Here is a 23,544-nt window from a genome sequence, read left to right on the forward strand (position 1 = left end):
GGTTCATTTATATTGAAACTCTCTCATATATTAACATTAGTTAATTTACCCATACCCATGATGATATTTCATGGAATTGAGACTTAAAATGGACGGTATATTAAAAAAACACTAATCTTTTGCTTAACATAACTCCTCATTCCATCTCTCTCTCTCTCTCTCTCTCTCTCTCTCTCTCTCTCTCTCAAAATAAATAAACATTTAAAAAGTAAATAAAAATAAAAGAGATGGATTTATTTTAACTTAATATTTTTCTCCAAGTTGGGGCACCTGGGTGGCTCAGTCAGTTAAGCATCTGACTTCAGCTTAGGTCATGATCTCACAGTTCGTGGGTTTGAGCCCCGAGTCAGGCTCTGTGCTGACAGCTCAGAGCCTGGAGCCTGCTTCGGATTCTGTGTCTCCCTCTCTCTCTGCTCCTCCCCAACACATGCTCTGTCTCTTCCTCTCAAAAATAAAGAAAACTAATAAAAAAAATTTAAAAATATTTTAATCTAAGTTTTTATTTAAATTCCAGCTAGTTAACATATAGTACAATATTAGTCTCAGGTGTAGACTTTAGTGATTCATCACTTACATACAACATCCGATGCTCATCATAGCAAGTGTCCTCCTTAATACCCATAATCTGTTTAACCCATCCCCCTGCCCACCTCCCCTCCAATAATTATCAGTTTGTTCTCTATAGTTAAGAGTCTGTTTATTGGTTTGCTTCTCTTTCTCTCCCCTATGTTCATCTGTTTTGTTTTTTAAATTCCATGTGTGAGTGAAATCATATAGTATTTGTCTTTTTCTGACTGACTTATTTCACTTAGCATAATACTATCTGGTTCCATCCACATTGTTGCAAATGGCATGATTTCATTCTTTTTTATGGCTGTGTACCATTCCAGTGTGTGTGTGTGTGTGTGTGTGTGTGTGTGTGTGTGTGTGTGTTGCATCTTCTTTATCCATTCATCAGTTGATAGACACTTTGGCTGTTTCCTAACTTGGCTGTTCTTGATAATGCTGCTATAAACATTAGGTTCTTACTAGATATGTTTCCTGAGTCAAGGAAAGCAAAAACAAAAATAAACTATTGGGACTTCATCAAAATGTAAAGCTTCTGCACAATGAAGGAAACAATCAACAAAACTAAAAGGCAGCCTACAGAATGAGAGAAGATATTTGCAAATGATATATCTTCTAAAGGGTTAGTGTCCAAAATATATAAATAACTTATCAAACTCAACACCTAAAAAACAAGTAATCTAGTTAAGAAATGGGCAGAAGACATGAATAGACATTTTTCAGATTTCCAGATGGCTGACAGACACATGAAAAGATGCTCAACATCACTCATTGTCAGGGGAATACAAATTAAAACTACAATAAGATATGACCTCACATCAGTCAGAATGGTTAACTCAGTTTAAAAAATCATTTTATAGTTCAAGAGTTTTAATATTTCTAGTCCATTAAATATAGCAGCAACAAAAAATCCATGTCGTCTTGTGTGTAGGTGATGGTTGTGGAGATATCGTGTCTGTTGATAAGAATAACTTAATGGAATAGTTCTGCATTTGTAGTCAACATCTTGTTTTCAAGAAATAAGACAATTGTCTTGAGAGAAAAAGATAATGTATGTCACAGACAAAATACTGCCATTAAAAATACGTTGTTTTACAATGATTATTACATAATGTTAGATTACTTGACTTAAAATGACTTTTCAGAGTGGTAAACGGGATTGAAACATTTAAATCTTTTAAATGAGAGGCAGTTAACCTCAGTTATAAAATAAAAATTGTTCAATTTAAAGGATATCTTCATTTTTTTTGTTATTCTATTGTAATTTAAGTTATATCTCTTATAACATTATACTGTAAATCTACATAAATGTAATGCTTTTCCTAAATACCCTTTGAGAATGAAAAAAATGCTAAATTGTGTCCACTATCTAGGCTTGCTTATATATGTTTTCCCTTTCAATTGTTTCTAAATTCTGGCTAATAACTTGACCAGTAAGCAATACTTGTTTGAACTCTGGAGACTTGATATGTTAATTATTCTCAGCAGAATGCCCATGTTCCTATCAAGAAAGAGTTTACTTTTTGCAATAGTGATTCTTACTATGTTCCAACTGTAGTAGTGGCATGTTAAAAGAGATTTGAAACCCTCTGTGGTCAAATGGAAATTAAGAGTGATGTGTTGAATAGTTACTTTGTTGTTATTTGTTAGTTGCATATTAGCTTATGAACTTTGACATCAAAATATTAGATTTGTTTTTATGTCCTATGAATAACTGTCACAATATAATATATTTCTCACATATTTTAATAATTAGTTATATTTTATAAGTATTACTATGTAATTATTTGAATCAATACATATCAGTATCTTTGATAGACATGTGCATTGTTTATTTTTCAATGATATAAATCAATATATTTCTGATCTATATTGCTTTTCTTTTTATTCTCTAAGCTCTAGTTTATTGTGGTATGCAAAACCTAATTTGTTAATAAAAAAAGATACATTTGGGACTACTAAGCAGGCCAAAACTAGCATGTTTTTGATGTAGGTCAAATTTGGTTTTCATTTATCTCTATATATCATTTTCCACATATGTTTAATAGTTATTTAAATGTTTGTTGCTTATAGATAAAAACCAGTGACTTGAGTTAAGAATTTTATTAATAGTATATTCCTGCATAAAAGTTATATTTTTCATTATTCTCATTTAAAAGAGAAATAAGATGCTTTTTCTCTGTTTAATTAGGGACCACAAGGAAAACCAGGACTTGCAGGACTTCCTGGTGCTGATGGGCCTCCTGTAAGTAATAGTTACTTGTCATTAAAATTTCTACATATTTATCTTCAAAAATAGGTTTCACATGTGTTTTAGAAGTGATTTTTTTTTCTGAAGTTAGTAATAAAAACAAATTGAGCCAGTAATTAAACATTGATCGCTCTCAAATACCATTGCATCATGTTACTTCCATATTGCAAAATCTTTAATGATCATGCAGTGATTCTTGGATAAACTCATTCTGGTGCTCTGGTGCCAGAATCTCAGATGCTCAGATTTTCCTACTTCCTCATGAGCCATTAGTTCCAGGCAAACAGATCCACTCACTATTCTCTCAGCGTTTCTCAAATCATCTTTATCTCTATACCTTTCGTAGCACTTTTTTTTTTTCATTGCACTTTTCCATTCTCTCTTCTTTTTCAAAGTACCTCTTTCTTGAGGGTCCAAGGGGTAATTTCTCACCATTTGTAAATTTCCTTAAACACTTTCCATGAAAATCCTCAGCCTCCAGGGATTCCTTCCTTCTAGAAATATAGCAGTGTTTATTGTACCCCAAATGTAATAATAAATAATGTAAATATATTATCTCTACAGTTGTTATATATAAAAATTGGTTATTTATGCTTTTTTTTTCTCTTCAAACTACTTAGATTTTTGAGCTAAGATGCGAAATTTGTATTGGGTATAATTGTGATGGAGTAATACATTTTTGCTTATTGAATCTCGAGAATTTTATTATTAACACTATTAGTATTTATGATCTTGCTATGTTATCAAATGTCCCGTTCATATGCCTTAGCTGCCTTTTGAAGGTGCGTATTTCATTATTTGATCAATCTGAGAAATAGAAGTCAGATTAAAATGCCTCTATATAAGAACTGTTGATACCAGAGTTGAATTGTTAATGATGATCTGTTTTGTTTTATGTACTTTTTCCAAACTCTCAAATACATTATGTAGTTGGTGAAACTTACATCCATAAAATTTAAGCTTATGTTTCCTTCCAAATGCTACAGTTTATAATGTTGTTTAGGGCCATATGCACAGATGCAAAATGTTCAATATCTTTTGAAACCATAGGTTTGAAAAAAAAGGAACAATTTCATAGTATTATAAACTACCATTAAAATTGCATCTTACCAGTATATGTTTTTGCTAAATATAGGGTCATCCTGGAAAAGAAGGCCAGTCTGGAGAAAAAGGTGCTCTGGTATGTTACAGAGTATCTATGTAGATGTCCTGTCACCTTATGTCTAAGAGAAAATGCTTTACTTCAGTCATCTTTATGATATATATATGTATATATGTATAAATATATAAACATATAATATATATGTAAACATTACATATATATATTCTTATCATTTAGGGATAGGAATATTAGAAAGTAAGTACATGAAAATAGTTTGTTTCTACCTTTAAATATGTCTTTACTCTCTAAAGATTTCTTTTGCTATCATTTAAATACAGTAATGTTCTGGTAGTTATTTTTATTCAAGGTTTAAAAAAACAGATGTGCCTTAGATAACTTTTAATTTTGTAATAGTAATTTTATAAATTAGAGTATATTCTTTTTTAAATAAATACTCTCATGATCAGAGATAAATCTAGATTTTGCAAAGGTAGTATATGTGGAATGAATGGCCATAAATGACAATATGAAACTGGGTAAGAATTACTAAATATCATTAAACTATTTATGTCACTCCAATTTTACTTTATTACTCTCTGGTAACTTTTAAACAAGAGAATATTTAATTGTAAGAGCAATAATTATCAAAATATCTAAATAAAATGTTAAAATAAGAGCTTATTTATTGTTAGTACTACTTTGAATTACAAGGGAAGGGGGTAGGATCAGTTTGTTTAGAGTTGGTAGTTTTAGATTTTTATTAAAATAGCATTAAAACACAGCATTACTATAGAAATTATATATTCTATTTAAAAAATTGTTTCCTTTAGGTAAACTAATTAAATGAAGCCAGCTGTGGAAAATATGTAAATTTTGATCATCTTCTTGATAATGTTTATCTTATTTTTTCATAAACATATAATACAATAAATTTGGAGTAGGTAGGGCTAATCACATGGTTTGTTCATCCTATCTGACTTCAGAAACAAATGATAAACCTCAAATAATCTTTACCAGTAGTAGAAAAATATCATATTCTTGTAGATTATTTGGTAAAATTACCGTGTGTGGATGAGTAGCACTTTCAACATAATGCATGTTTAAATAGCAATGGGTCTTTTTCAGGGTCCTCCTGGTCCACAGGGTCCTATTGGTTACCCTGGCCCCCGAGGAGTAAAGGTAAACGTTATTTTTTTTCACACCATTTATTTTCAGTGAAAAATATTACAATCACTTAATCCTTCTAATTTATTCTATAGGGAGCAGATGGTGTCAGAGGCCTCAAGGGCTCTAAAGGTGAAAAGGTAAGATATAATTTATTTAGGTGATTTTAATTACTACATATCTATTAGATCAAAAATTTAAATTCATTCAACAGCTATTTAATTTCCCCATATATTAAGTGATTACTTGATAGCAGACATTTGTACTGTGTATCATGGAAACTTTTTTGAAAAAAGATTATACCCTGGGGTGAGGACTACATTATAGAACAGAAGCAAAGGTATGTCATAAACAGAATTAATCCTATATCCCTTTTTTTCTTACATGTGTTTACCTTTTATAAATCATAGAGTTGCCTATGAATAAATTAGCCATAGGGCTTGTACATATCCAGTTATATGCCTAACAGAGGAATGTTTATTCCCTTCTTTCTTTACTGAAATCCCCAAAGTTAAGCTGAAATGCATTGGAAATTATGAAAGTTAGAAGTACTCTAAATCAATTGGGGGAAGAAGAAATCTTAGATATTATACTGTATGCAAAACAAAAATATTAATGAGAAGAAATAAAGATTAAAACTAGGCAGAAGTGAATGAAAGAATGTGGAATTTTTCATAGAGCATTTGTAGTTTAATTGTCCTTGGGAAAAGAAACTGAAAGTGAGGTGTTTTTTTTTTTTTGTTGTTTGTTTGTTTACATAAATGTTTAATGTAAGTGTAGAACCCCCAGATCCTTCACTGATTATGTTAAAATAAAATGGCAGGGGCACCTTGGTGGCTCAGGTGCCCAACTCTTGATTTCAGCTCAGGTCATGATCTGCGGTTTGTGGGTTCGAGCCCCATAACAGGCTCTGTGCTGATAGCTCCGGAGTCTGGTGCCTGCTTTGGATGTATTCTGTGTCTCCCTCTCTCTCTGCTCCTCCCCTGTCTCTCTCTCTCTCTCTCTCAAAATAAACAAACATTAAAAAAAAAGTAAAATGGCATTACTCACAGGCAGTATTATTCTTAATACAATATTATATTTAAAAAATAGTGTTTAGAATAAAATGTTTATAGCTTTGTTGAGAAACTATGGAATATAAATTTTGATTTTAATGATAATTTAGTTCCCATAGTCATAATGTTATTAAAAGCACCAAAAAAAAAAAGAAGCACCTTGTGTGGATTTGCTACCAATGAGGAATGGAAAACAAGGACTGAAGGGATGGGACTATTATATCCATTATAATTTTTTCTAAAAAATAAAAAGTAACATACTGAGGCATTGTTAAGTAATGCAACTATATTCAGTTCTACTGTATAAAAATTATTATGAATTTGAAATGAACTCAGTTACTTTGATAAGAATCCCAATTCATTCTGATCATCACAGATGAACTTCAGGGATAATGTCCTATTGAGTTGGTAGTTGAGCCCAATGATTGGTCAGATAGGGTTGAACTTGTAATTATTTGCAGATGGCCTATGCAAAAAAAAAAATACATATATACACACATATAAGCATTTTCTCTGTTTGCAATATTTCTTAAGACATTTAAGAGTTAATTCAAATTTTTGTCTGCAATAAGTGCCTTCCAAAGAGTTTAGGAAAGACAGTGTTTAAAGGAAAGGTTAATTGGGGTGGGAAAGTTGTAAACTTGCTGGAAAAGAGATAGTGGCAAAATGACAGAAGTAAGTAAGAATATAGATGATGAGATACCTGTGAAGAGAAATTCACACAGGAAAATAATGTATACTGCTTATATGTAGAAAAACAATTGGAGATTATTGGTTGTTTTGAATGGTGTGTGATCTCAGAAGCAACAAGTAGATGTAGAGAAAAAGAATTAAAAATAAAAAAAAAATTTAAATGTTTGTTGTTTAATGTTTTTTAATGTTTATTTTTGAGAGAAAGAAAGCCAGTTGGGGAGAGGCAGAGAGAGGGGGAGACACAGAATCTGAAGCAGGCTCCAGGCTCTGAGCTGTCAGCACAGAGCCCGCCGCGGGCTATAAAAATTTTGAGTTCCAATTCTAGTTCTCATACTAAGTAGACTGGTAAACTGAGGCAGATTGTTTAATTTACTGAGTCTTATTTTAAGTGTGTAAAATAAAAACATTGTCCTAAAAAATCGCTAAGGTAATTTTCAGCAATACTTTTTTTTGTATCTTTTATTATATTTATACCTGTTATTTTATCAAATCTAATAACGTATTATCTAGATTAGAGAAATTCATATAAAAGTTAATGGAAACTTTGTTCTAATACAAATTCTCCCTATTTTCAAACTGTGAAGAGTCATTAAATATTAGTGAATTTTAATATCTATTATTTATTTTGTTTTTCTGAGAATGTTTATAATTGGCCATTTTTCTTGAAAGAGATAAGGAAGGATGTTGAAACTTTTTTTCTTTTTACACATAACAATGTTAATTGTTAACTAAAGGTGAAAAAGCAAGTTAGTACCCTAACTAGAATTAGAATTCTTCATTGTACAGACAGATGTGTTCCTTAGACCTTACGCAACATAACCCAATGACAAATGGCATAGGTGAATTCCTTGTTTACCCCTCTCCTAAAACCGTTTCCTTTTTTCTTTCTGAAGATTAATTCAGACCTGATAGTTTTAGGACTGACAAGCTTAGTAACTTGATAGAGTCACTTGTTTTAAAAAATGCCACTTATTGTAAGGATACACCTAATAATTTAAATCTTCTAATTTATTTCTTATTTGCTTTTCTAATTTATTTTCTAATTGTGAACATATTGAAAACAAAGATGTGCCAGAAATAGCTTATAGTCAATGATCTTCTCTCCTAAAACAAAAATTTGTGCCTGGAAAAATTGTAAAATCTGTTATTGATTTTTTGACTTAGATTTCAGTGTTCTTTAAACTAAATTTGGCAACTGTGTAATTACCTTTCTCTCTAGAGAGAAGGTAATGAAGACAATAGTCAATAGGAAGTTAAATGGTCATTTTCAGCTTTTAAGCCTCTATTATTGCCCAGTTGCATCCAGTACAGAAAGAATCCTACTTACATGGCTACTTTATAGCCAGAATACTGAAAACGTCATGCTTTTGTCTTAAAGGTAACTTCTAGATCTGTCATAATTTTTAGGTTTAAGCAAGATACCAGATTGGACCCCGTTTCCAGGTTTAGGTCTCATATCCATAATTACCTAATATGTTCTGGATCTTAACATACCTTGCTAAACACACACTGAGGCATGTTCACTTAGTAAGGGTCCATTTAGTAAATGTTTATTAAATGGCATGGTTATTGAGGAGCAAAAATGTATGAGGCACTGGAAGCACAGAGGCTAATTAGGCATAAGTCTTATTTTCTACCAATTAATAAAAGAAAAAAAAAAACTATGATTTACTAAGTGCAGGGTGGCATGTTCTGATAATAATAAATGTTCAGTGGGAGCACACAAGACAGAGAGGTTAATTTCAAGGTAGGAGAAAGACTGAGGTCATAGGAAACTTCACAGCAGAATTATGAACTGAGTCTTGGAAGAAGAGTAAAGGTAGACAGAGGTAGACAGAGAAGGTAAAGGGTTTGCAGGTGTGTGTATGACAATGGCAACCAATGCAAAAATTACAAACGGAAATATAGGTAATTAATTTTTTCTAGAACTCAATCTCAGTGCATTTGGGTAGGGGGTAGAGGGGAGATTCAAGATCAAAGATATGACTGCCAAAATGAACAAGCAAGGGCTAGATCATGCTTGTCAGAAGGGGAGGGGAGAGATGGCAGCTTATATTCATTATTAACAATTTGGAACCATTGAGTTGTTTTAAAGTAAAAAATTGTGTGATCAGTTTTGTTTTTTATAGAGGTCACTTGGCAGCAGAATGTGGAAGTATATGTGCCAATCTTCCTAGCTCTGTTCTCATACTCAGCCTGAAATATCCTTTCCTCAAACTTTTTAAGTAATATCCATTCTCTAACTCCTAATTAAGATACCAACTGCCCTGTCAAACCTTCTTCAAATAGCTTCTTGCCTCACTACCACCAACACCAGAACCATCATCATCTTCATGTTTTTATCATCTGAACATCCATCTCCATGTGTATCAAAGTTAATGCAAATATTCTATGTTAGTTTTTATTGTTAAAAATCTGAAAATGCTCCATACATGGACTCAGAACAGAGTAATGCTCAATTAATGCTATTGAAAATTGAATGGTTATTCTTTAGGAATTTAATTTTTTTCTTGAAATTAAGAGACATTAAGTTTGTTCATGAAGCTTACTTTTATTTATTCTTTATTTTTAATTTTTTTTTGAGGGAGGGATGGGCAGAAAGAGAGAGAGAAAATCTTAAGCAGGCTCCACACCCAGTGTAGAGCCTGATGTGGGGCTGGATCTCACCATGAGATCAAGACCTGAGCCAAAAACAAGAGTGGGATGCTTAACTGACTGAGCCACCCAGGCAGCCCTATGAAGCTGACTGTTAAAAATCTAAATTTCACTCAGAATAGTATGAAATATTTCTGCTTTCTTTACTAAAGGAAGCCCAGTTTTCAGTATCACTGAACTGATGTGATAATGAACATTCTCTATTGACATGTAAAGAATAATGTTGGCTTGCTTATTTTACATCTGAAAAGAGATTGTAATATAGAATACAAGTTGAGCTACAAGGCATTTATCTAAAGCACATGATACAAAATGCATACTATAATATTCTTTGGTGTGAATTAGTATAAAATTAAGGGTAAAAACATTTTAATTGGTAATCAAAAGTCCTTGTATTCCAAAGTTAAAATGATAATTATTTAAATATTTACTTTTTATGTGTTCAGATGGCATAAGATATATGTTATTATAAGGGAATGGTTATATCCCCCATAAGGCAGAGATCTAATTGACATATTGGAGGAAAATTTCCTGGAGTAACTTGGAGCCAATAATAATAAAAAGACGACAGGATACAGGCAATAAAGATTAGAATAGGGAGAAGGAGATTTCACAGCTAGGATTCACATTTCCCAGAACAATTTTCCCTAAATTATCAGTGTTCATATTTTATATAGCCATGTTTTAGATTCGTTCAAGCAAATCATTAAACACCAGTTTTATTACTTTTATTTTTTAGGGTGAAGATGGTTTTCCAGGATTCAAAGGTGACATGGGTCTTAAAGGTGACAGAGTAAGTAAGAGGAAAATTCGTACTAAAATAAACACTTACATGTGTGTGTATATGTAGGCATGCGTGTGTATATCCTTATATTTAAATATAGAAAGCACAGAATAAATAAAAATGTTCGTACTGAGACTTTGCTCACTTTGATTTTTATATGAAGATTAGACATGTTAATTTTTGTGGAGACAATATAGTCTTTCAGATATTACACTAAATTCCCATGTTCTACATCGTGTGTGTGTGTGTGTGTGTGTGTGTGTGTGTGCATAAAGTTGAGTAGTATTATTTATAGGTATTTTCTAAGTTGATGATCAAATTGTTTAAAAGAAGTGGTTTGAAGGGCGTCTGGGTGGCTCAGCAGTTTAAATTGTCTGACTCTTGATTTTGGCTCAGGCCACGATCTCTCATTTTGTGGGTTTGAGCCCTGAATTGGGGTCTGTGTTGACAGTGCAGGGCCTGCTTGGGCTTCTCTCTCTGCCTCTCTGTCTTAAAAGGTTTTATAGGTTTCTTCTAAATTTTGTGGTGAGCTATTGCTTGGAAACCATGTATTTGCAACTTTCTTGAACTTTCATTATTAGTGATCTTGAATTTTTGAGCATAAAAGTAGTACACTTTTTTTCTGGTAATGAATGTCTAGAAAACAAACAAAAATACGAGTTTCCCAAAGTAAATTAAACTACATGCTTTATTGGGAAGATTTATTTTATCTAACACCATAATACCTAATATATCTAAGCAAAGAAGCATACTGCAGAATTTTTTTGTTTCCCTAAAATGTATGTAATGCTTGTTTCCAGAATGGGGGCAATGATTTACACATTTCAGTCCCTAAAACTATAAATGTGAAAAACAAGTCTAAAATGGAGGCATTTTTCTTGTGTTCCAAAAGTGTTTTCCAAAATTGCTATTGTCAGAGAGGAAAATTACTTTTTCCTACTAACCTGCTAGTTTCTCAGGCTGGGGCCCTGTAAAATTAGATTGACAAAAGACAAATTAACAAAAGAAAAACAAACAGAAGTTTTCTAGCCTGTGCCTCAAGTTTACACATGGGAGCACTCCATGATAATTAACTCAAAGGGGTGGTTAGAATTTGGGCTTATATGGCATTTCAGCAAAGGAAGAATAAATTTTTAGAGAGATGACAAGGAAAAGGACTTTTAGTTTCTAGGGCTGCAAATTGTGGGAAGGTAGATATATTGGAAACTAAAGGTAGACAAAGGCTAGTTAATGAAGTTTGTTGAATAGATTCCTTTGGTGTCTGCTTTTGGCTCCAGACTGATAAGGGTCTAGTTGTCTCCAGTGATTAACATTTGTCTTTTCTTGTAGAAAGGGGAGGGAGGGCACTTTTGAAAATTTATATCCTGCTGTTAGCAGCTTCTCTTACATCTGCTTCTTCTCAGTTGCTTTCAGTTCAAACTAATCTTCACACCAGAGTGGCATATTTTGGGGTTGATTATTCTGCCACCCTATACCATCTAACTTTGAATCTTATTTTTTTTTCTTCCTCTGTGCAACACAGATGTGTTAAAATTACTTTAATATTAAACATGGTAGCATCAGGCTGTTGCAGGTTTTCAAATGTCAGACTAGGATGGGAGGGCGATCTGGCTGCGACATCTGTTACCCCATTGATCGCCAGGGTTGATTCAGCTGATCTGGCTGGCTAGGCGGGGGTCCCCTTCCTTCCTCACCGCTCCACGTGTGTCCCTCCGGAAGCACGCTCAGTCGAAGAGGACAACTTTCCCCAATACAGGAGGACCCTTCTTTGATCAAGGGTATACGAGTAGCTGCGCTCCCCTGCTAGAACCTCCAAACAAGCTCTCAAATGTCAGACTATATTCAGTTGTCTGTTTACCAATGGAAAGGTTGATGAAGTCAAACGTTTTCAGGCCTCTTTGTCATAAATAAAACATAAGGAAATAAATGAAGAGTTGAAGAATATGACTTTCTGATAGACTATAATGTCTGTTATTCAATCTCCAATGTATTTTAAATTATAAGAATTTTGCTACTCTGTGTTTCAGGGAGAAGTTGGTCAAGTAGGCCCAAGAGGAGAAGATGGCCCTGAAGGACCCAAGGGTCGAGCAGGTCCAACTGGAGACCCCGGTCCTTCTGGGCAAGCAGGAGAGAAGGTCAGTGAACAACTTTAAATTCACAGATGATGTTTCATTGTCATTTAAAAATATTTTTAATCATCTATGTCAGAAAACTAGAGGATTCTATTGCGTTTCAAGCATATCCGTATACTATTAGGAGTACAACCATGAGAGGGCTACATTGATCCTTTTTCACTTTCCCTTGTCACCTATCCCCTCTGCTCTCCTTGGCCTTGCAGAATTAGTAGTTCTTCAAGCTCTTGCACGTTCATTAGAGATTAAGAATTTGTGATTGGGGCGCCTGGGTGGCTCAGTCGGGTAAGAGTCTGACTCTTGATTTCGGCTCAGGTCATAATCTCGCAGTTCCTGAGTCTGAGCCCCACATTGCTTGGGATTCTCTCTCTCTGTCTCTCTCTCTCTCTCCCTCTCTCTGCCTCTCTCTCTCTCTCTCTCTCTCTCTCTCTCTCTCTCTCTCTTTCCCCCCTTCCCCCACTTATGCTCTCTCTCTCTCTCTGTTGCTATCGTTCTCTCTCTCAAATAAAATAAAACTTAAAAAAAGTTTAAAATAGAATTTGCATGTGATTAACAATGGATCAAAGAATCAATGAAAGATGGTATACTTATTGTTTTAGAAGAGGTAGAATTATCTTTGCTCCTCATGCCAAAATGTACACTTTATATTTTTTCACATGAACATGCATTTTCATAGGCAAGTGTTTTACAAAATGATGATGTCAAAGCCCAACTTGAAGAGATTAATTTTAGTCTAGTGTTAACCCAGGCATCACTATGTTTTAAAACGTCCCCATAATTGTAATATTCATTGATTTAAGAGCCACTGTGCTATATATACTATGTCAGAAAATATTTTCAACCATTACATTTACATTTTCATGTAATATTAGACAACATTAAAACTATGGCATCATAAAGTATTTAGTGATATGGTGAACACCTCATGATGTAACTATGAAGTTAAATTAAGAAAGAACTAGAAATTCCCATGACAAGTGTTATCCTATTTGTACACTAAAGAAAAATATAAATACGAATTATTTCTTGGTGGTATAACTCAGACGATTTCCTTCCTTTTAATATGTATACCTGCTTTCCAAATTTTCTATATTGAGCATGCCACTATTCTATAAAATATGAGAATTCCATGCTGTTTAAGAAAACTCTTAATTTCCCTCCTTGCCATCCTGGCTCAGAAGAACAATATATAAGGATTACACAGGCACTGTGACTGCATAGGTAAGAAGATGTTTCCTCATGTCACTATGAATCATCTGATGTAGTAGTTCTTCTAAAGTTTCACCCTCCCAGTTGTCATTTGTGAACTGATGAATAATGTCATCGTGTTTAGGCAGGGAAGGAAAGGATGAGAGGAAACAAAGGCTTCCAAGGCCCTATCACCCTTCCACTTAGAGTACTCACTAGCCAATAGTTTCAGACTATTATGGGAACTTCCTCCCATCCTTCCTCCACTTTATTCTTGTAAATGATGCCAGAGTCTCTTCAGAGGCATCAGGACTTTACCCCACAATTCTTCTTTAACATTTCATTAGCATTTCCCCTTTATGGAAGTTGCCCATCTGGTGATTGAAAAGGCAAACAAAACTTCTGCCTGGATTTATTTTGAAATGACTCTAAAGTGAGTAAGAGTCTATATTATAATACAGTAATTAACATGGAACACAAAGACTTCATGATCATAATTAGAGAATTTCATTAACCTTGAAATCAGTGGCATAAAACAGACATGATAACTTAATGCATCCAAAGGGACATCATTATAAGCATACTTCTTAGGGCTTGTTTGCATATTTTCCATCTGAAGACTGCTTACCTATGCAGTGTTGATCTTGAATCAGACAACTCTTTAGTTCAATCTGTAATAACAAGGTCATAAACTATATTCCTATTTTCTTACCTTGATTCATCCAGTAAAATATTTATTGTGGTTCATAAAGTTGCTGTTCCTCTCTTACTGTTACATGTAGTAATATGGATTTGTTTTTGTTTCTATTCTTATTTTGTTTAAATGTACATGGGAAACAATGATGCTATGTGCTTCCCAATGTTTTAAGACTTTGATAAATAATATTATATATATATGGAGTGTGCTTTTATAAAATCTTAAGGAAAATAGTCACAGTAAAATTCCACAAACACTTTACTCAGAAATTTAGTTTAATTTTCTCATTACCTGTATTTTTAAGTTAATGCTTTGTTCAGGGTGAAATTTTGCTAGTATAGCATTTTAAACCTCTTGGTATTTGTTACACATCTTTGGACTTTGCTGCAATTTACTGTTTTAGCAGTTTTTGAGAAGTAATCTCATTGCACTGGAACAAAATTGTTGCACATTTAAGGTCCCACCTGCAGGAATTAACACTCCACAAAAATCATCATTACTTAGCTATATAGTTCTCAACATTTGATGTGTCGATTAACCCAGATTTTCCAGATGTTTGAAAAGAAGAAGCAGCTTGGCCCCAAAATTAGGTCAGAATTTCTTGTGTAGTTCTTTAAACTGCTCAGTGAGAAATACTTAAATAACTCAGGATTGCTTACTTTGTATTTACATGAGAAATGAAATCATTTTATAAAAAGGATTAACTCCAGCTGAAATGATAAAATATAAATGCAGTTCTAACTACATCAACTAACTTTAAATAATTTTAATGTTGAAAAGCTTAGGCATTTTCTTTAGTCACGCTTAAGAGTTCAGAGAGAGTCCTAGAATTCTTTTTCGCTCAGGGTCCTGCCTCCAAAGAAGGCACTGTCACTTAGACAGGTGTTAAGTTAGAGAACGTTATAGCATTAGAAATATGTCAAAACAATTTTTCCCTATGCAAATGAAGAAATATAATGTAAGTAAAATATGGTGAAAACTTGTAAATCTTCCCTTTGTACAAATATGTGGTTCTAACTTCTAGAAAAATGGCTAAAATCATCATTTAAACTTAATTCAACTTAGAATCTTTATTATTATTATTTTTTAACTTTAGGGGAAACTTGGTGTTCCAGGATTACCAGGATATCCAGGAAGACAAGGTCCAAAGGTAAAACAATTAGCTTGATGTTTATAGTTTATCAACATTTTGTAGAAATTAATCATACATAATGGTTTGTAACACAGAGATGATAAATCCTTAAAATATAATTTCACAAGGGAAAGACATCAGGTTTGTGGGTGCCTGGTACACAAGGAGCTCTGGGAGCCTAGGTGATTATGGACTGGAGTATTTTAGCAGACAGTGTCATAAAAGGAAGACATTGTCAGCTACTTCCTTGTAATTGGAATCAGGACTATTCCAGAGTGACATACTACTATATCTAGAAGTTATAAAGGGGATGATAACTGATGGATAACAGTGTTTGATTTCATTTCTAGTACCCTACAGGTTTGAATTTCCACTTGCTGCCTTTAAAAAAAAAATTACAATACATCTTTCATCATCTTTCTCTTCCCTCCTTTCCCCAGTATTTGTTTCCTAGGGCTACTGTAACAAATTTCTACAAACTTGGTGACTTAAAACAACAAAGACTTACTCTCTTATGGTTCTGGAGACCAGAAGCCTAATAAAATCAAGGTGTCAGCAGGGCCCCAGTCCCTCCAAAAGCTCTAGGCCAGAGTCTCTCCTTGTCTCTTCCAGCTTCTAGTAAACCAGGGCAGTCCGTGGTTTGTCTCTGCATAGCTCTGCCATCTCCACGTGGCCTTTTTCTTCTCTCTGTCTTCTCTTCTGTCTCTTATAAAGACACTTGTCTTTGCATTTAGGGACCACATGATCTCATTTCAAGATCCTTAACTTAACCTACACTTACAAAGACCTCTTTTTCCAAATAAGGCAACATTCACATGTTCCAGAGATTTGAATATCAGATATATGGATTTGGGGCCACCATCTGATCCACTACAGAACTAAAATTTTATTTTTAACTATTTGAAATATACATATTTTAAGCATAAACATAGATGGTTTTAAAAATAGATGTTTACCCTGGTGTGCTAATTTTCCTCAAGCTAATCTTAAAACTTTGTCAAGGGGGCACTTCTTGCATTGACTAGTTAATTAAAGTGGTTAAATAAATTAATACATACATTTTGGTTTCTACTATTAAAATACTTACATGCCCATGAGACAGACTATCTATCTATCCATCTACTTTCAATCTGTCTCTGTTTGACCCATTCAGGCTTGACAGGAATCGTATATAAAGATAAATCCTGTTTATATAATAATCTCCAAACATATTTATTAATAAGTTCCCCAGATAATCATTGGGAAACCAGAATGTCCTTCCTCTTGACAAATGTGAACTGCATGTACTTGTGTTCACTCATTGTCCTGTGATGACACTGTATTAGGCTTGCTATGTGGTTTTGTCTTATAAATTGTCATTGAGTTTCTAGAAAATGTGGAATCCCTTGTATAGTAAGAGGTAAACATAATGCTTTGAGCTTTTCATCTGTGACTTAAAAATAACACATGCATCATTTAAAGGTTTCTAGCTACATTTAGAATGCTTATTAGTAAGTTTCACCTTTTAGATATTGTCTCTAATACACTGCCCTGTCTCTTAGCTACCTTCCTTTCAAATGTCAAGCATTTTCACAAGTATTATGAGTGGAAAAAAAAAAAAAACAAAAACAACATTCACTGCAAAACCCACAACCTTACGCTATCATTAGATTGCTTGATGAGTTCTTGATATAATTAGGAAGTTGAATTGCAATTGTGGTGTTTTGATTTAAAAACAGAAAACTATCATATTACTTGAAGGCTTAGCACAATATTCTTTTATTTGACATTCTTATTTCCTTCTGTTTTTCCTATGACAATACTCTGTTCAATATTCTTTGAGTTATTTTTATTAACAAAATGCACCAGAGTGACTGGAGAGAAATGTTTCTTCCTAGAGAAATCAAACATTTTTCTTTACTCCTTAACCAAAATGTCTGAAACCTTGGTTTTTATTTTTTCATATTACTGTTCTTCACAATAACTGTTTTTATGATCAAAAATGATTAATGTTTCTTAGTTCTAAAACAAAAAATAATGGTCTCATCAAGATCAAAGATATCTTCACATTTTTTTCCTATGTGGAAGCTAATGAATTTTGAATAGATTTAAATCTATATTGTACTAAAAGTGAAATTCAACTGCTAATCTCTTAAGCAGTTTAAGGACTATAGTTAGACATATAATTTATTTAATATCTTACTAGCAATGTAAATCACAATGGGTATTTGAAAGTTGCACCATCATTGGTACTATAAAAAGATAGATCACTACTTCAAAAAGTAAATCTGTTTTAATGTAGGATTCTTTATATTTAAAACAGCATTCAAATAATTTTGAAAGTTTCACAATTGGTGAGCCAATTTTACCATTAATCTTTGACTTTTCAGCCTTTCATTTGCTGTTTGTTTTTTCCATTTAAAAACCTATAATGCCTGAGGTGCCTGCATGGCCCAGTTGGTTAAGCGTCCTACTTCAGCTCAGGTCATGATCTCACAGTTCATGAGTTCAAGCCCCTCACTGGGCTCTGTGCTGACAGCTCAGAGCCTGGAGCCTGCTTCAGATTCTGTCTCTCTCTCTCTCTCTCTCTCTCTCTCTCTCTGCCCCTCCCCTGCTCGCTCTCACTCTCTCTCTTTCTCTCTCTCTCTCTCAAAAATGAATAAACATTAAAAATAAAATAAAGTCAAAACCTATCATGGAAATTTTATATTTTGGTGATAACTCCTTATGTGAGAAAAGAAGAAGAATATGCCTTTATATTACAAACTATTTAGTTGATGGATTGGGCATTTTTGTTTTTTTCTCATAAATTGCCTAGAGCAGAAACTTACATAAGAAAATAAATTTTATAACAATAAAATTGATTGATGCATAGAGCAATTTGTTTGAATGGAGTCTCTACAAATGTGATTAGTTATCTATTCTATCCAAGACAGAAATGAATATTTGTTCACAGATAAAATCTGGTAGAGTAGGTTATTTCCATATTGGATTTTACTCACTTGTCAAATTCCTAGAGTAGTCCCATAGTAATCCTGTACCAGATCTGACTTCTCATTCTCCATAGAGAAAAAGGCTTTGAAAGCCCTTCAAAAAACATAATTTGCAGACATTATTTCCCCATTATGTGAATATTACATGTCCTAACAATTGTCCTCAGGTGAATCACATAGTAACCTCTATAGATATGAATTAGAATATATTGGGAAATGGGTCATAAAAAGAAGCTCAGCAGTGCATACAATGGATGATTGTTTTGGCCATCAGCTCCCATAAGGCTTCACATACAACTTTCTCCTGGAGGAAATATACATTGGTATCTATTATATACATCACCTGGAGGAATTGTTAAAGATGCAGATTCCTGGGTCCTTCTGCTAGAGAGAGAAATCTGCAGTGGGATTTGACAATCCACATTATTAGGAATTACTCTGAATTATCATGAAATGGAGGGGACACATCACTTAGATAAATACTATTTTAGGGATAATTTAATCCAAATGAATGGAAAGAAAAGCAAGAAATATATTCAAGTCAAAGAAAGGTTTTGTTATATCTCCCTTAACACATGGGAAAGTATGTAAAATCTGAATGTCTACTACTCTGCTGGATATTTTATACATTATTGCATTTAATTCATAAAGTGGTCTGAATAGGAAAAGTGAGTATTTGGAAGCACACACTTTCCAAAGTCTCATAGTTAGCACATTGAGGAGAAAAGATCTGAACTTTAATCTGTTCTGTTTCATGATACGATAAAGCAAACCAGTCACAGTCATGTTCAAAGGAATCTGTAAACAGATAAAAATGTGGAATATGCACAAGATGAAATGGGGGACTATATTATATTCCATCTGTAAAATGTGACTGTCTGTGGATGAAGTATGATGCTTTCACTGTGCCTATTACACCTTAAAACAACCAATACTTATTGTTATCTATCATTATCATTTGTATACCTTGCCTTCCTTTATTCTAATCGCCCACAAAGTCAAAGTACCTATAAGATGTGGGTGAGTGTCCTCATTTTGCAGAAAAACTATGCTTGGAGAGGATAAGTAATGTACCCAACTTAGGTGAATGTATGATAAACATAAGTTATGAATTTATGCCTTTGGAATTCCAAAAACAGGACTTTAATGCTGGACTGCCTGACTTAAACTCTCAGCTAGGTTTAACCACATTCAAACATCAAGCAGAAAGGTGGAAGATCTTTAGCCTTTATGATTTGATTCAATTCTAAAGGTGTAAAAATATTAAATTAAAAGTTTCAAATATATAAATACAACAATGTTAATTTAGGAAAATTTTTATAAAATTCTTATTTTAATATTTATTCATGCTCATGAAAAATAAGATTTTTCTTCCAAGTTGAAGCAAGTGTGTAGAATTGTAAGTCAAAATTATTTTATATAGTGTTCTCTAATTGCTATTTTCTAATATGAGAAATGATATTTGGTTCATTATTTTAAAGTGAAAAACTAAAATGTATTTTATCAATTCATGCTTTCACTGCTTCCTGGATTTCAGATGTTACTGTAAGTTCATTTTCCTAAAGGCCTGCAGCTTGTGTCTAAAAACGTTAGTTACCATGGGGCACCTGGGTGGCTCAGTCGGTTAAGCGGCCGACTTTGGCTCAGGTCACGATCTCGCGGTCCGTGAGTTCGGGCCCCGCGTCGGGCTCTGGGCTGATGGCTCAGAGCCTGGAGCCTGCTTCGGATTCTGTGTCTCCCTCTCTCTGACCCTCCCCCGTTCATGCTCTGTCTCTCCCTGTCTCAAAAATAAATAAAACATTTAAAAAAAAATAAAAATAAATAAATAAAAACGTTAGTTACCATACTCATTGTTTATTATTTTTATTTTTGTAGGGTTCCACTGGATTTCCTGGGTTTCCAGGTGCCAATGGAGAGAAAGGTGCACGGGTATGGTATTGAAGTCTATTGTCCTGGACTATCTCATACAAATGTTCTTGCATGAGTACCTGTCTTTCAGCACCAGACTCATGATTCGCTGTGATATGCTGCCTACTGAAACTGTTTGAACTGTCTTTGGCAGGGTGTAGCTGGCAAACCAGGACCTCGGGGTCAACGTGGCCCAACGGTGGGTGGCTTTATTTAAAATAATAATTTTCATTTTGGATTTAATGTTTCAAGATAAGTTTCTTCAAAAATAAAAACAGATTCTGTGCTTTGGGGTGTGCCTGACACTCGATCGGTTTCACCTTTTGCTCTCATATGCAGGGTCCTCGAGGTTCAAGAGGTGCGAGAGGTCCCACGGGGAAACCTGGTCCAAAGGTATTAGAAGTACTTGTTCTATCATGGATAGAACTGGAGGGTATTATGCTAAGTGAAGTAAGTCAGTCAGAGAAAGACAGTTATCATATGTTCTCACTCATGTGTGGAATTTGAGAAACTTAGCAGAAGACCATGGGGGAAGGGAAGAGAAAAAAATAGTTACAAAGAGAGAGGGAGGCAAACCATAAGAGACTCTTAAATACAGAGAACAAACTGAGGAATGATGTGAGGGGCAGGGAAGAGGGGAAAATGGGTGATGGGCATTGAGGAGGCACTTGTTGGGATGAGCACTGGGTGTTGTAAGCGATGAATCATGGGAATCTACTCCCGAAGCCAAAAGCACATTGTATACTCTACAGTGTGTTAGCTAACTTGACAATAAATTATATTAAAAAAAAAAGAAGTATTCTATTTGCGTTTGATGTAAGTTGCTCTTCCAGAGGACAAATGCTATCAGAAGGAATCAAAACTGATTTTTCTTTTTTTCTCTTTTCTTTTTTTATTTTTGATAGGGTACTTCAGGTGGTGATGGCCCTCCTGGCCCTCCTGGTGAAAGAGTACGTATGATACAGGATACAGTAACATAAAATAAATATTAATATTTTGCAAGTATTTAAATTTCTGGGAAAAAGTACATGTGTCTGCAAATACATGTACACAGAAATTTGCAAAATCTATTCAGAATTTAAAAGTTCTTATTTTTTAATTTACTTCTTAAAAAATCTTAATCACTTATGTGCTACTAATTTTGTTATAGAAATGAGAGAAATAATGTGCATAATTGCCCTATGATGTCTCTCAAACTCAAGCCAAATAAATTTTTTTTGAATATCCATATGACACCTATGCCTTCTCCTTCAGTCCTCCTGTGTTCCCTGTTGATATTCATTTTGTCCATAGAGCTGGAAGCAACATTATGCTGGTAAAAGGCAAGCTCCCAGTAGCCATTAAGTCAGAATCGATATACATTCAAATCAAGATAAAACATCTATTCCAGTAAATAGAAAAACTATTTAGTAAATTGATTTTCAATTGATATAAAATAAAGCTAAATATACATGAGTAAGCATGCCCTTTATTTGTTTCCTTTTGGCAAAATAAAGCATTTTTGTAGCCAGAGTTTTTGAAAGTGATCTTCTTGAATTTTAAATATTCAATCTGTATTACTGTTAAAGAAATTAGACTCCTTTCTGAATATTCTATAACAATGTTTAGTATTATGCAGTTATAGTAATATATTTTTGTATATTATTATTTGAAATTTATAATAGATGTTTCACAAAAAGAAAACTGAAATACCCCATGATATGTCACTTAAAACTGAGAATAAGTAATTTTTTAGAATGAAGTTTCTGTTTGTGACAGAAATGTCAGTAGATAAGACTTAAGAATAAACATTTAATTATAGTTGTTTCAAAGCTTTGGTTCATATTTAATTAAAGCAAACTTTCTTGCTAAATATCTCTCACTATTGATGAACTATTCCCAAATTAAGTCCATCCTGTACATTTTAAAATCATAAATAACATACACATTTTAAAATTTTGATGGTCAAAATAATTTTAATAAGAAGATGCAATTTAACTAAAATAGCTAAATCATTAAATGGAATAGAACAACTTGACAAATTATAGCAAAACTAGGAGTTTTGTTTTTAAAGCATAAACTATTTTTCTTTCATATTTTGTTTCTGCATTCCAAAATGTCATGATCAACCATATATATTCACAATTTTGGAACATAACAGTGTGACCCACCAGCATGATTACTCGTAATTGTAAAAATACTTTGAGAGTAAGGAAAGTGTATTTTGAAGCTTAAAGTAGAGGTTATTATAAAAAAAAGTTAAGTAAGCTGGAAACCATTTTTAAATAGCATTCATACATTTTAAATATACAGGACATACTTCCTATATTCTGCATAGTTGATGAAACCTTTTCTCCCTAACATATCCTCATTTTCTCCAAAGAATTTTATGTATCATAAACTATTTGGTTATGTCTTAGGCGTAGTTGAAGAATGATAGAAATGATATTACCAAATATTTTCTTTAAAATAAATGACTTGGGAAGTTTAGGGGGAGAGTTTTATAGTACTATTGAACTAGAAATGGAAATACCTATTTTTGCCCATTTCAATGGACTTCTTTAACAATATATTTGCTTATAAATATATATATATATTTATAATATATATATTTATAATATATATATAGTATTATATGTACATATTATGTACATGTTGTAGGATATTTTAAATATATACTATTATATATTTAGTAATTAGGATACTCTGCAGCTTAAATATAATAATTCCTCATACTCGTGATTTGCGGATCATGGATGCCTATTATTAAAGACTTAGTTAAGACAGCTTTTAGTTGTTCTAAGATTACCAGATTTAGCAAAAGCCAAAAAACAACAATAAAAAATGAAATAAAATAAAAAGACTTAAGACACCCAATTAAATTTGAATTTTTACATGAACAACAGAATAGTTTGTGGTATAAGTATGTCCTTTGCAATATTGGGAAATATTATTATTCATTATTTATCTCAAATTCAAATTTCACTAGGCACTTGGTTTTTATCTGGCAACACTTACTGGGTTCCAACACTGTCTTTACACTGAGTATGTATTTTCCACATCACCTGGAAACTATTTTCATTAATATGGAAGGACTATGTCAACACTTTCTTGTGGAATTTTATACAGGTCCACTTTTTCTTCTATGTATTCTGTAGAGAAGTGATTTTTGAATTTTTTTTTTCCTTAAAGAAATTTAAATCCAAAATCAAATTTTGGTTGAAAAGGAGCAGAAATTTAGAAGGCAAAGAAACTACATATTAAG

The 23,544-nt window shown here is 33.1% G+C and overlaps 1 protein-coding gene across 9 annotated transcripts in view; it reads left to right on the forward strand.

Moving 5' to 3' along the window:
• The window catches only part of COL11A1 (collagen type XI alpha 1 chain), a 220,750-nt gene that overhangs the window by 111,875 nt on the left and 85,331 nt on the right, over window positions 1-23,544 (forward strand). For all 9 annotated transcript variants that reach the window (XM_058716371.1, XM_058716376.1, XM_058716372.1 and 6 more), the window contains 11 exons: window positions 2,759-2,812; window positions 3,954-3,998; window positions 5,046-5,099; window positions 5,180-5,224; window positions 10,227-10,280; window positions 12,299-12,406; window positions 15,385-15,438; window positions 20,268-20,321; window positions 20,455-20,499; window positions 20,640-20,693; window positions 21,206-21,250. In XM_058716371.1, coding sequence (XP_058572354.1) covers window positions 2,759-2,812; window positions 3,954-3,998; window positions 5,046-5,099; window positions 5,180-5,224; window positions 10,227-10,280; window positions 12,299-12,406; window positions 15,385-15,438; window positions 20,268-20,321; window positions 20,455-20,499; window positions 20,640-20,693; window positions 21,206-21,250 — 612 coding nt within the window. The remainder of the gene's footprint in view (window positions 1-2,758; window positions 2,813-3,953; window positions 3,999-5,045; window positions 5,100-5,179; window positions 5,225-10,226; window positions 10,281-12,298; window positions 12,407-15,384; window positions 15,439-20,267; window positions 20,322-20,454; window positions 20,500-20,639; window positions 20,694-21,205; window positions 21,251-23,544) is intronic.

This window comes from Neofelis nebulosa, chromosome 2, assembly GCF_028018385.1.
Source record: "Neofelis nebulosa isolate mNeoNeb1 chromosome 2, mNeoNeb1.pri, whole genome shotgun sequence".
NCBI lineage: Eukaryota > Metazoa > Chordata > Mammalia > Carnivora > Felidae > Neofelis > Neofelis nebulosa.